We start from the raw sequence: 13,927 nt of genomic DNA, 5'->3' as shown, positions 1-13,927 counted from the left end.
AACAAACAGAACAGAGATGTTACAGAGACAAAGTAAAGACGATAGAAAGATTTATATGTATGACAGAAGCCTGAGTGTGTGTCCTAAAGCCAGCAGGTGGATAAAATTAATAAAAAGTACTAAATAATTTTACATAATATAAATAGAAAAATTAGTAAACTATGATCTAATTCAATGGTTGTATTAGTTTTTAAAGTACCGTAGATACTGTAGTTGAATACTAGTGAAAAGAAATATGACAAATATAAGTAAGAACAGAATGAATAATAACAATATGTGATACGATATTTTCCTTGCTGATTATCATAATTCAGTAATTAAAACATAATAAAAATATATAGTGAATAGCTGAATGTTGTACTATATCTTACTGTACTGTTTTTTTTAATAAAGTCAACTGAAGGTCTGTCTTAACAGCATTGTAACTAACAAGGTCCTTGTGTTTGGAAGCTCATAAAAAGGTTTTCTTTAAAAGTTTAAGAGAAACTTTCACCTCATTCATTTTTAGACTGATGATGATTATCATTATTTTACTGTCCGCTCTTTAAATAAAGGAAACTGTAAAGTTTCTGGTAAGAAAGAGGTTTTTAACAGACTGAAAACATGATGAAAGTTTGTGTTATTGTTTACCTGCCAATACATTTATGTTTGAAAAACTATTAGAACAATATTTGTTCACTATAAGTAGAAATACATTTCAATTTTCTTTACCATGTTTCATTACTGAATTATAATAGTCAGCAAATATTTGTTTTACTGTAATTATTCGTTCTGTTAACACTTATTATATTTCAACAATGTGTGAAATAATACACTAATAAATACGTGGGATATTAAAATCTATTGAAAACGCAGGTCTTACCTGTTTGTGCAAACACCTGCGGACAGAATAAGCCCAAACCAACACCAGGGCACGAAGCAGCTTTGTGTCTCCATCTGCACAGGAGCAGTGGTGGAGACACAATAACTCCAGCTTCACGTCAGACTCCACAATACACTAAAGTTTCCACCTGCAAACATCCAACTCTAATCGCGCTGATATGAAGGAGGAGACGAGTTCGACTAATTCTGACGGAGAAAAATCCGGCGATTGAGTTTACGATCATCGTCTACCTGTTGACTCTGACAGAGAAAAACCCGCTGAGCAGATCATGAAGGGAGGCGTCGCCTTTTCCCACAGTGACAGACACGTACTACGTGAAATTTCACGGCAACGGAGAAAGGACGGCACAGTTTTTCTGACAGAGCAGTGATGGAATATTTCACGCGGGGACGATCATCTGTTCACTCGGACAGAGAAAATCCCGCTGAGCAGATCATGGGCGAAGTCATCCACAGGTGGAGCTTTGCTGCTCCTCCAACCGTCACTGTCGGACATTAGTGAAGGGTTTTACAGCCATTTAAAACCGGGAGCAGGAAAAGTCTGAGCTCCGATAAATAACTAACAGTGATATTTTGCTGTTTGTCCTCCTGACAAATGTTTATGGCTAAAATTCAAGATATGAAAATGATTCTTTTACCATGGAAATTGCTTCTTAATCTGTTCTGTCTAAATATCCAAATGTACATTTACAACTACATCTTCTCTAAATCAGGAGGCCTTGATTTTTTTATTACTTAGTAACTACAAGATTGAAAAACGTCTCTTAAAATTATCATCAAGAACTTTTCTCCTCATAGATATTAGACCTGAAACAACAGAGACAAGAACAATATCGTTTCAAATTGGTTTGAACATGAAATATATCTTCAAAGAGTTCTACTTTTGTCCTACTCTGAGTTCTTAGCCCGGTTAAAGCTCCAATAAGTCCAAATTAATTTGCTGTAGTTTTTGACACAATCCCTCTTGGTGATGTCCAAATATGAATTGGGTTTGTTCATGGTTTCACTTTTTGTCTGAACATTGACAAGATGATGAAACTTCAACTGAGTTCAGATCAGTCTCAGCATTTTATTTGACTAAATGCAAATATTCAGTGTCACTGAGCCATAAACTTGGTTGAGCATATAATCACATGAAGAATATTCCCAGAGTCTATTTGTGTTTGTAGAGATCATCAAGGACACATGCAGCTCAGTGCAGGATCCAGATCAAGTGAGGAGGAGTCATTTTTACTAAAAAGGTGGAGAAAGACACTGCTCATAGAGTTCATGAACAAACACACAGTGGAGGTTTCTGAATGTCAGCCCTTTGGTGAAGAAACACGAATCCAACAAATTCTTCTAAAACCATTTATTGATTCATAAAAACGTCATTCCATTGTCACTAGAGATCTTGGAAGCTCGCTGAGTAAAGGGTCATAATAGGCAGGTGGAGTAGGGAAGTAAAACGTGATTAGTTATGTTTTATAATAGAAGTGAATGGAAAACAACATACTGTCATGGCAGTTGGTCCAAACTCAAAGCAGATACTTTGATTTTCTTCAAGTAAAATCTCAAGTTTCCAACGCGCAAACAAAGATTTAAATAAGACACTGGAGTCCTTCTGAGTGTGCTGTAATAGGTTTATCAAGTCTCCTAGCAAAGCATTTCATAAACCTGAGTCAATCCTGGAAGAGACTGACTCTAGTTACACACATCACTGTCTTTTATACTGAAGGTGGGAGTGTCTGAGGCAGGTTTTTCGGTCTCGACATTTTCGGTTGTGTAACCGAAATGTTCTATGTTATATGGCTGCTCACCTGACGCTGGAATAATGTTTCCACCACCAATGTAATGTAATATATATATTTTTTTTGTCCTTTCGGTTTATCCCGTGAGTTCAGGGTCCCCACAGTGGATCATTGTCTGCATGTTGATTTGGCACAGTTTTTACGCCGGATGTCCTTCCTGACGAAACCCTCCCCAATTTCTATCGGGCTTCGACCAACACTGCACAGCTGGGGAGGGAAAGTAATGTAATGAATGATAGGTCATTAAAACCCCGCTCATCGAGGTTTTGTATTCCTCTTTCACACACATGGTTATTAATATTATTTTTTTAAATACACTGATTCGCCAGTTCATGTCAGCAGGACTGGAAATAATCCAAACTCCTGTGTGAGTTTTCAGACCAAAGGAAAGAGAAAAGACAAAACAAAATGTAGAGAATTGTTCTGGTTTGTTAAGAGAATCAAGATGAGCTCACAACAACAGACGGGGTTTTGGTGCGACCAACCTCTCACATGTCAGTTTATGTCAGCGGGACTGGAAATAATCCAAACTCCTGTGTGAGTTTTCAGAACAGATGTGTTGCTTCGCAGCCTTTACCGACGCTGCCTGTAAACTCCCGACAGATCCGAACCCTTTGCGAGGTTAGAGAATATCGCGGTGCTGCTCTTAAGCACCTATCATGTAACTGTCAATAGGTAATGAATGATGGGTTGGCTTCTGTCCAACTATAAACCGAGTCTGACATATTGTCTAAGTGGAACCTGTGAGAGGTTGGTCGCACCAAAACCCCGTCTGTTGTTGTGAGCTCATCTTGATTCTCTTATGTTTCTTATGTCCAGCAGGACATATTTCTGGCTTGTGTCGCCTCGCAGATCTTCGTCTTGTGGCGAACATCGGAAACGACACTTCATCAAAGCTCACTACAGTCTGTGATCCTAGTGATACCATTCACCAGACAACAGCTTTGTCCCTGAGCGAGACACTCAGCACCGGCTCCCTCAATAGGTAATGCAGTTACCTATTGAGGCATTAAGTGATGGGTGTATACACTACATTACAGAATACAGCGCTGTGCTGCTGTTAAGCACCTGTCATGTAACTGTCAATAGGTCATTTTTATTCCTCTTTCACACATGTGGTTATTAATATATATTTTTTAACAAACTGATGTTTCTGTCCGCCAGTTCATGTCAGCAGGACTGGAAATAATCAAAACTCCTGTGTGAGTTTTCAGACCAAGGGAAAGAGAAAAGACAAAACAAAATATAGAAAAATGTTCTGGCTTGTGTCGCCTCGCAGCCTTTACCGACGCTGCCTGTAAACTCCCGACAGATCCGAACCCTTTGCGAGGTTAGAGAACATGTTACAATGCAGTTAAACAAACAATATGTGTTGGGGGCCCTGGTCTCTTGTTATTCACTGGCTTCACGTGTGTGTGTGTGTTTTCGAAAGTCCTCATATTTGCTTCTCTTCTCACAGGAGACACAAATAAAGAACTTGGGGATGGAGGAACAACGGAGGGACACAGCAAAGTGCACATGTCTGAATTTATTTTTCTTTCCCTTCATGTTGAAGTGAATGTAACAGGGTTAGGATGAGGACAAAGATCAGCCTCGACCCTGAAACTGTCCTCTGTTGTTGGACAAACTTCCACCTGCTGGATGTCCACAACACTTACATTGTGCTTCGATCTACTTGCAGACACACCAACTATTATATAAGAGGGAAAACGATCTGTCAGAGCCTGTTTGTTCATTAATGACTAATTATTTATTATGAACCCTGCTCACGTTTCATGTTCCTAACAAGCTCCTGTTTGAAAGTCTCATCTATTTCCGTCACTTTTAACATTTCTCCCACTCAGCCTCCTTTTCTACCTGCTGAGTTTCTCTGAATTAGCGGTTAGAGTTGAGTTGGGCTTGTTCCACTGGTAGACGGGTTGTAGACCGGACCAATCACAGAACAGGAAGGTAAACATTGGTTGGTATCCTCATCCAAACCAATCAGGAGGAAGCTGGGCGTCCACCAACCAGCACTACTATAAATACTCAGACACAGAAAGACAGAAAGTCACAGCTGCGGAGACACAGCTGTGACTGGGATGGACTTGAGCTGTGATGCTAATTGAAATACTGACAACAATCAAATAACCAAATACTTTGAAGACTGTGATGCTCAAAGAAACTTATTAAAGGAAGAAAAGTAGAAATACTCACTGTGTACTGAGACGTTTATGAAGTTGTTTCTATTGAAATCCCTGTTATTGTGAGAACTCATGTTGATTTCCTTGTGTTGACTTGGTTTGTAAAACTTGAAAGAACCCTGCATAGAGACCACTTTACCAACTTGAGAAAAACGGACTTGTCCCCTGTTAGTTCACTAACTACCCCACAGTGGTTGTGAACTGCTGGTCAACTTTGGCTTCTGTCCAAGTATAAGCCGAGATTTTGTTTGACTTATTGCCTAAGTGGAACCTGTGAGAGGTTGGTCGCACCAAAACCCCTTCTCAGATGGCTGTTCTCAGCTCCTCCCTCCTGTGGAAGTGCCTTTTAGTGTGTGTCCTGGTTTCATTTGCTGAAGGTAAGATCTGCTTTATTAACTCTCTGTGATCGAGTGTGTGAAGCTCTGACAGTCTGAGAGAGCAGGTCCTGATCACTGAATTAACACTTTTTCTTCCTTTTTGTATTAGGGCAGGAAATCCTCACAGCTCAGCCTGGAGACAGTGTCACTCTGCCATGTAAAGTTCCCAGCAACATGAGCGTCTTAGCTGTGTTGTGGACAAGACCTGACCTGAAGTCAGAATATGTCTTTTTCTACAGAGACGCTCAGTCTGATTCCGATAAGCAGCATCCAGCTTTTATCAATCGGGTGGAGCTGAAGGACAAACAGATGAAGGACGGAGACGTGTCTTTGGTGATGACGGACGTGATGATTAATGACAGTGGAACGTACGAGTGTCGTGTCGTCCACAGAAGAATAGAACGAAGAAAGAGGTCCGTGTGGGACACTGAGCCCATCAGCAGCATCAATGTAAATGTTCAACCATCAGTGGACAGCAGAGGACATGTGGGACTAATAGTTGGTCTTGTTGCTGCTGTTGGTCTTGTTACTGCTGTTGTGATCTTCATGAAGTGTAAGAGACAAACAGGGAGTTCAGAGCTCCGTCCTGCTGATGAAGCTGGTGTGAACATGCTCAACATGGCTCCACTCAACTCCACTCACCTCTGTCACCAGGTGATTCATTCAGAGACAGTATGATGCTGGTTTCAAACAACTTGTCTCGGTTTTCTCACTGTCCCCTGTCTCCATATTTCAGTTGTAAATAATAAAATGCTCCTCTAAACTTTAAATGTATTTTTCTGTTAGATTTATTGTTTCCTTCTTTCTTAAGATCATGTGACTCTGAGGTGCAACTGATTGTGACTCATTCAAACAGAGAAAGTGTCACATTTGAGGAAAGTCTTTTAAATCTGGTACCTCTGAAGAAGTACTACCCATGTACTGATTTGATGAACAGGTTCCACAGACACACACTGGATACATCTGTTTGTCTTTGTGTGTTTGTAGATTTATTAGTTTACCTACACACTGTTCACTGACATGGTTTGTTTGATGACGTGATAAAAGACGTTCATGTCCCAAACTGTACAGGAAGGTAAAGGCCTATTATGACCCTTTACTCAGCGAGCTTCCAAGATCTCTAGTGACAATGGAATAAAGTTTTTATGAATCAATAAATGGTTTTAGTAGAATTTGTTGGATTCATGTTCATGTTTCATTTTTTGTTTCTTCACCAAATGTCTTTCATAAATGTTGACTTGTCCATTGGATGGTTCACTTATGAATCAGGTTTAATAAGAAAGTAAATAAACCTGCTCAGAGAAACACACTGATGTTTTTGATGTGTTGGGGGCCCTGGTCTCTTGTTATTCACTGCCTTCACGTGTGTGTGTGTGTTTTCTAAAGTCCTCATATCTGCTTCTCTTCTCACAGGAGACACAAATAAAGAACTTGGGGATGGAGGAACAACGGAGGTACACAGCAATGTGCACATGTCTGAATTTATTTTTCTTTTCCTTTCATGTTGAAGTGAATGTAACAGGGTTAGGATGAGGACAAAGACCAGCCCTGACCCTAAAACTGTCCTGATAAATGTTGACTTGTCCATTGGTTGGTAAATCAGATCAAATAAATAAGGAAATAAACGTAATAAAAGTACTGATGATGAGGAGGAAAAATAAGCAGAGCGTCAACACTTGGTTTAAAATGACGTAGACATCACGTGAGAATCAGACATTTTCAGTTTTTCATGACTCCTCTTATTTTACTACTAGAAATTGGAGCATTTTATTTTGAAAAGACGACTTGATAACAATATGACTTGTGCTCTCTGAACTCAATAAAAACGCCCGGTCCATGTCTGCATGTGGACTCCCTGCTTCCAGAACATCCTCAGCAGAAATAAAGAACAGCTCTGACTGTGACTCACCTGCGGTTGCTGTGGTTTCTCTGCAACTGGTTCAGAATTTCCCTGTGGGTTCAGACTGGTTTTAACAGGATTAAAGCCAGAGTGTGTGAGGTAAACACCTTTAAATTCACTGCTACAGAGAAGAAACCAGACATGAATCCAGTAAATTAAATTAAAAAAAACAAACTTTTTTAAATTTAAAATATATTTTTTATCAGTACATCTTCTCATTGTTGAGAAACTATATGTTCATTATTTCTTGTGTTTCATAGTATATATTCATACATTCCCACAGTTGGAATTCTGTGGATCAACGTTAAACTACACGTTGTGTTCCTGTGACTGTGTGTATTGAAAATAAAGTTGAATTCAAACTGATCACATCTGAGGAGGTGTTGTGGGGAAAACATTATTTCAGCTTGGGGCGAGCAGCCATAAACTTCACTTCTTCTGTAGCAGTTCTTCAGGAAACCATCACTCGGAAAGTCGAGAGAGCAAACCAGCCTCAGACACTGTCATCTGCTGATGTCTCCCAGACGTTTAATGCCACCTGATGCTGTCTGACTGACAGACTTCAGACCTTCACAGTGTGTCATGTAACCATCACATGTTTACAGAAAACATCCGCACATCAGCTTCAGTCTGTCCAACAACAGTTTCAGTGTCAAGTCTGATCTTTTTCCTCATTCTAAACCTGTTACATTCACTTCAACATGAAGGGAAAGAAAAATAAATTCACACATAAAGTTTAACATTTTACAACATGTTTTATTGTTTAGTACATAAATATGGAGAGAATCAACAGAAAAGTAAAACAAGAAGTCTTCTTTTTACAGTTCCTCTGTCCCTTCTGTGTCCCCGTCCTGAGCTGGTGTTTATTGCTGCTGTTTGGATTCTCAGGTTAATTCAGTGACTCACCAGCATCGAGCTGTTGGTAGTTTGTAGCACATGTACAAATACTACAAAAGTATTCTGACAGGTGTCCCCACAGTAGAACAAATGTGATGAAGTGGACCCTCTGCATGATACACCCTTTAGACCAGTGGTCTCAAACTCAAATTACCTGCGGACCGCAGGAGGCAGAGTCTGCGTGAGGCTGGGCCGCATAAGGGATACAAAAAAAAAGCTTCGTTAAAAAAATCTAATCCTCTCAAACGTCATAACTAACAGTTCTTTAAATGTAATGGGTTCTTCTGAACATGAACAGTTCTGCTGAACATGGCTTCTCTTGCCTACTTTTCCTGCTAGAGACCTGGCAGCGCTTCCTCTCACATAGCTGAGCCACATTTGGCTTGAGGGAGGATGCAGCTGAGACCCTCAGTATGGCTTGAAGATGATCGTCAGTAAGTCTGGAACTGTACTTGGACTTATTGAAGTTCAAGTTAGAGAAAAACTTTTCGCAAAAATATGGTGAGTGAATAAAGACAGAGGATCACTTCCTTTTTCTGATTCAAGTGAACTACATGCACACACACAAAATGATGGTGCACATTAGGTAGAAAGAACCAGGAAGGCAAATGCTACGGGGCTGTTCATTATCAGCTGGGACAGTGGGACACCATTATTTATTGATTCTATAAAACAACGTGATGCAGCCACGCAGGCGTTATTTACTGGCTTTTATTTTTTAGAATAACCCCATGGATTCAGCGGTACGTCATAGCCAACACTGATGTTTGTTGACTATTTAACAGAGGCAGGAAAGCGCCCGATGAGGCTCCAGCCTGACTCCGAAGCGGGACGGCGGGCGGGAGCTGGCTGAATGGCCCCGTTGAAGGTCCACTCCCATCGGCGACATCACAGTCTTCAAAGTATCGTCAACGGAACATCGGTTTTGGTCGTTAACGCCGATAACATTGCTTCGTCCAGCTCGAAGTCAAACACAGTAAGAAGTAGTAATTCTATGACGGTTATGTGATGTTACACGGGCGCCTCCTTAGCTGCGCAATGTTTCTCTGCTTGCATCAAACCCAGCTGATGGCCCCGCCCCCAGAGCCAGATACTTCACTGTGATTGGTTGGTTCGTTCAGCTGTCCCTCAGACAACACAGTCTTGGTTTTGTGTCTTCGATTTGATAAAAAACAAAACAACAGCAACAACAACAACAACAACAACAACAACAACAACAACAACAGCAACAAGAGCCGTTGTTCCTCCATCCCCAAGTTCTTTATTTGTGTCTCCTGCGAGAAGAGAAGCAGATATGAGGACTTTAGAAAACACACACATCTGATTTGTAATGCTTGACTCTCACATTAACGCACACACACTTACCTGAGGTGATGACAGTCAGGTTGTTGGTGCAGAAGAGCTCAGAGCTGTCTTCATATGCAACATACCACTGATATGATCCAGTATCATTAACGGTGACGTCCTTCAGAATCACAGATAGATTCATCGTCTCTACATCTCTCAGCTCCACTCGACCATGAAAATATGAATGTTGGTATTCTTCATATGTACGGTTCTCTCTGGAGAAGACGACATAACCGTCTGACTCCAGGTCAGGTCTGATCAACTTTATGAGCTCAATATTAGAACCTCTGGAAGTCTGACAGTGGAGCAGGACGTCATCTCCAGCCTCTGCTTTTATCTCTTTTAGACAAACACAGGAAGTAAAAGTCAGTGATACTGTTCCACATAATATTCAAACAGTTCACACACTGGAATATATTTACACCTAAACTGTTTTTTTTCCCACATTGAACTCTCAACAGATTCCACACAGATGACATGATAACACATAATCTACATTTTGTTTTGTTGTCTTTTCTCTTTCCCTTGTACTGAAATCATGCAGAAATCTTTTTAAAATATTCGTTTTTATTCTGCTTCTTATTGACTTGTAAATATTAGAAAAACGTCTGATGGTCGAAAGATTTACGTCATCATAGAACCCGGTGTGTCCTAAAGCAGGTGGAAAAAAATTAAAAAATACTTTATTTATTAAATTAACATAAAACTCCTTTTTATGAATAATTCAAATTATATAAATAAAAATATTAGTACACTGTGATCTAAATCAATGGTTGTATTAGTTTTTAAAGTACCGTAGATACTGTAGTTGTACAGTAGTGAAAAGTTCAGCAAAGTGCACCACTTAATAATGAAAGAAGGGAAGTAAAAAGTGATTAGTTAGAAACACTGTTAGTGACAGTGGCTGGTTCTGGTTCACAGTAACTGTGTCTGACGGTCTGTAACGTTACCAGGTTTCTCTGTTCAGTGTCTGAGCCTCAGCTCGTCCCTGCGGCCCGAGTGCACGACGCTGTCTTACTCCTATTAGAGTTTAGTTGCGCTTTGTTTCCGTACTTACGGTATGTGAACTATGAACGGCCCGAAGCTCTGGGATTGTTGTACGCAGACAAAGGCAGTAGATTCTAATATTTAACGTAGTTAATAGAGTGTATTATTTTACACATCGATGAAATATGACAAATATAAGTAAGAACAGAATGAATAATAACAATATGTGATACGATATTTTCCTTGCTGATTATCATAATTCAGTAATTAAAACATAATAAAAATATATAGTGAATAGCTGAATGTTGTACTATATCTTACTGTACTGTTTTTTTAATAAAGTCAACTGAAGGTCTGTCTTAACAGCATTGTAACTAACAAGGTCCTTGTGTTTGGAAGCTCATAAAAAGGTTTTCTTTAAAAGTTTAAGAGAAACTTTCACCTCATTCATTTTTAGACTGATGATGATTATCATTATTTTACTGTCCGCTCTTTAAATAAAGGAAACTGTAAAGTTTCTGGTAAGAAAGAGGTTTTTAACAGACTGAAAACATGATGAAAGTTTGTGTTATTGTTTACCTGCCAATACATTTATGTTTGAAAAACTATTAGAACAATATTTGTTCACTATAAGTAGAAATACATTTCAATTTTCTTTACCATGTTTCATTACTGAATTATAATAGTTAGCAAATATTTGTTTTACTGTAATTATTCGTTCTGTTAACACTTATTATATTTCAACAATGTGTGAAATAATACACTAATAAATACGTAGGATATTAAAATCTATTGAAAACGCAGGTCTTACCTGTTTGTGCAAACACCTGCGGACAGAATAAGCCCAAACCAACACCAGGGCACGAAGCAGCTTTGTGTCTCCATCTGCACAGGAGCAGTGGTGGAGACACAATAACTCCAGCTTCACGTCAGACTCCACAATACACTAAAGTTTCCACCTGCAAACATCCAACTCTAATCGCGCTGATATGAAGGAGGAGACGAGTTCGACTAATTCTGACGGAGAAAAATCCGGCGATTGAGTTTACGATCATCGTCTACCTGTTGACTCTGACAGAGAAAAAACCGCTGAGCAGATCATGAAGGGAGGCGTCGCCTTTTCCCACAGTGACAGACACGTACTACGTGAAATTTCACGGCAGCGGAGAGAGGGCGGTTTTTCTGACAGAGCAGTGAGACGTGACGTAATGTTTCACGCGAGGATGATCATCTGTTTACTCTGACAGAGAAAACCCCGCTGAACAGATCATGAAGGGAGGGAGGCTTCATTTTTTCTGAATTCAATCTCCAACAAATACACTTTTATGCAGAGTGTATTCAGATGGGACATGAGTATTAACGTGGTCCTGTGCTGCAGTATGAAACCACTCAAACAGAGCAGAGGGACAAACGCAGGTAATACCTGTGTCTGCAAACACCTGGAGCCCAAACCAACAGAGAACGAAGAAGCGGTGCACATCCATCTGCACAGGTGATGTGGTGGAGACATAGTAACTCCAGCTGCACTTCTCCATAATATACTGTTTTCCAAAACCTCGCTCCGCCCTCTTGTGGAGGAGGTGGATTACACAAAAATGCGGACAAAAATGCGGCCATTGACTTTTAGGATTATCGTCTGTTACACTGACAGAGAAAATCCCGCTGAGCAGATCGTGAAGGTTTTTCTGACAGTGACAGACGCGCATACGTGAAATTTCACGGCGAAGCAGAAAAGACGACGCTGTCAGAGAAACACCCACTGGTCAGATCATGAAGGGAGGGACGGAGAAAAATGCGGCCATTCAGTTTTAGGATGATCGTCTGTTTCTCAGACAGAGAAAATCCCGCTGAGCAGATCACGAAGGGAGGCGTCGTTTTTTGCCCGCAGTGACACGTACTACGTGAAATTTCACGGCAACGGAGAAAGGACGGCACAGTTTTTCTGACAGAGCAGTGATGGAATATTTCACGCGGGGACGATCATCTGTTCACTCGGACAGAGAAAATCCCGCTGAGCAGATCATGGGCGAAGTCATCCACAGGTGGAGCTTTGCTGCTCCTCCAACCGTCACTGTCGGACATTAGTGAAGGGTTTTACAGCCATTTAAAACCGGGAGCAGGAAAAGTCTGAGCTCCGATAAATAACTAACAGTGATATTTTGCTGTTTGTCCTCCTGACAAATGTTTATGGCTAAAATTCAAGATATGAAAATGATTCTTTTACCATGGAAATTGCTTCTTAATCTGTTCTGTCTAAATATCCAAATGTACATTTACAACTACATCTTCTCTAAATCAGGAGGCCTTGATTTTTTTATTACTTAGTAACTACAAGATTGAAAAACGTCTCTTAAAATTGTCTAATTATCATCAAGAACTTTTCTCCTCATAGATATTAGACCTGAAACAACAGAGACAAGAACAATATCATTTCAAATTGGTTTGAACATGAAATATATCTTCAAATAGTTCTACTTTTGTCCTACTCTGAGTTTTTAGCCCGGTTAAAGCTCCAATAAGTCCAAATTAATTTGCTGTAGTTTTTGACACAATCCCTCTTGGTGATGTCCAAATATTGATTTGGTTTGTTAAAAACACAAAGAACCTTCTGGTCTTTTCTTTGCTCCGTTTATCATCAGAACAGTTCTTCAGTTCTCACTGTGTCCTGCAGGAGACTGGGATCCATCATGATGTTCATGGTTCACTGCTGTGTGAGTGTGTGAGTACAGAGCAGGTTGTAAAGCTCCATCTACTGGAAACAGTCAGAAACCTCCAGCAGGTGGAGACACACGAGCTTCGGTTTAACCTGACACCAGGTGATTTCTGGTTAAAGTTTCAATGTAACTGAAGCTCAGAAATAAATGAATGTGAGGAATAAATGATGAAAACTGTCTCTGTGTGGTTTGACCGTTCAGTTAAAATGGCAGCTGCGGCCTATGTTGACGTTTAAACTACACTTCCTGTTTTTATTTCAGTATGAAATCTACTTCAAACATAGTCCAGTACGTCATAAAATGTGATTTTAGGCCAGTTTAAATATTCCTTCACATGTCAGTGGTTGTGGTGAGAAAACTACAGGTTATACAGATGTTTATAAAAACCTTCAGTACAACAGCAAGTTGTGTTACAGCACTGTACATGTGGTTTGTTTGTCAGATATTCAGCATATTTAAATATGATTAGTAAGAATAAATACATCAGTTTGGACACAGATTTTCAGAGAGTTTAGCAGTAAACACAACATGAGTGAATCTCACTGGATAAAAACAGGTGAATCAGACAAAGTCAGACTATTAATAAAGGATGTGATGACATCAAAGTTTCATATTGCACAGTACATAAACTGAGTCTATTGGTGAGCTCTGCTTAAGACACCATAGTGTTTAATACATGCAGTCACGGGATAAAAAAATAAATAAAAAATAAAATCTGGTACATAACAAACAAAGTCTATTGTATGTCTGATAGGAAAGAAAAGGCACAAAGCCTTTTTAATATCCACTCATTTTAAAAAGGAGCATTAGCATGTAGTCAGGAATGACAGTGGAGTGGAGACTCTTCACA

The 13,927-nt window shown here is 39.8% G+C and overlaps 1 protein-coding gene and 1 long non-coding RNA gene across 2 annotated transcripts; one reads left to right on the top strand and one right to left on the bottom strand.

Annotated features, from left to right (window-relative positions):
• Positions 1–3,455: 3,455 nt before the first annotated feature.
• Positions 3,456–6,410, top strand: LOC137137941 (coxsackievirus and adenovirus receptor-like). The gene is made up of 3 exons (XM_067524788.1): positions 3,456–4,002; positions 4,132–5,232; positions 5,342–6,410. Exons 2-3 carry the CDS (start codon positions 5,163–5,165, stop codon positions 5,908–5,910), a joined length of 639 nt encoding a protein of 212 aa, XP_067380889.1. The 5' UTR covers positions 3,456–4,002; positions 4,132–5,162; the 3' UTR covers positions 5,911–6,410.
• A 1,457-nt stretch (positions 6,411–7,867) lies between these two features.
• Positions 7,868–12,570, bottom strand: LOC137137950 (uncharacterized). The gene is made up of 3 exons (XR_010915867.1): positions 11,175–12,570; positions 9,395–9,715; positions 7,868–9,303 (listed from the first exon to the last, which is right to left on the bottom strand). It is a non-coding gene; the product is annotated as an uncharacterized lncRNA (long non-coding RNA).
• Between the last annotated feature and the right edge of the window lie 1,357 nt (positions 12,571–13,927).

The sequence above is a fragment of the Channa argus genome, chromosome 12, assembly GCF_033026475.1.
Source record: "Channa argus isolate prfri chromosome 12, Channa argus male v1.0, whole genome shotgun sequence".
Lineage (NCBI taxonomy): Eukaryota > Metazoa > Chordata > Actinopteri > Anabantiformes > Channidae > Channa > Channa argus.
This window is presented reverse-complemented; position numbering and strand designations above follow the sequence as displayed.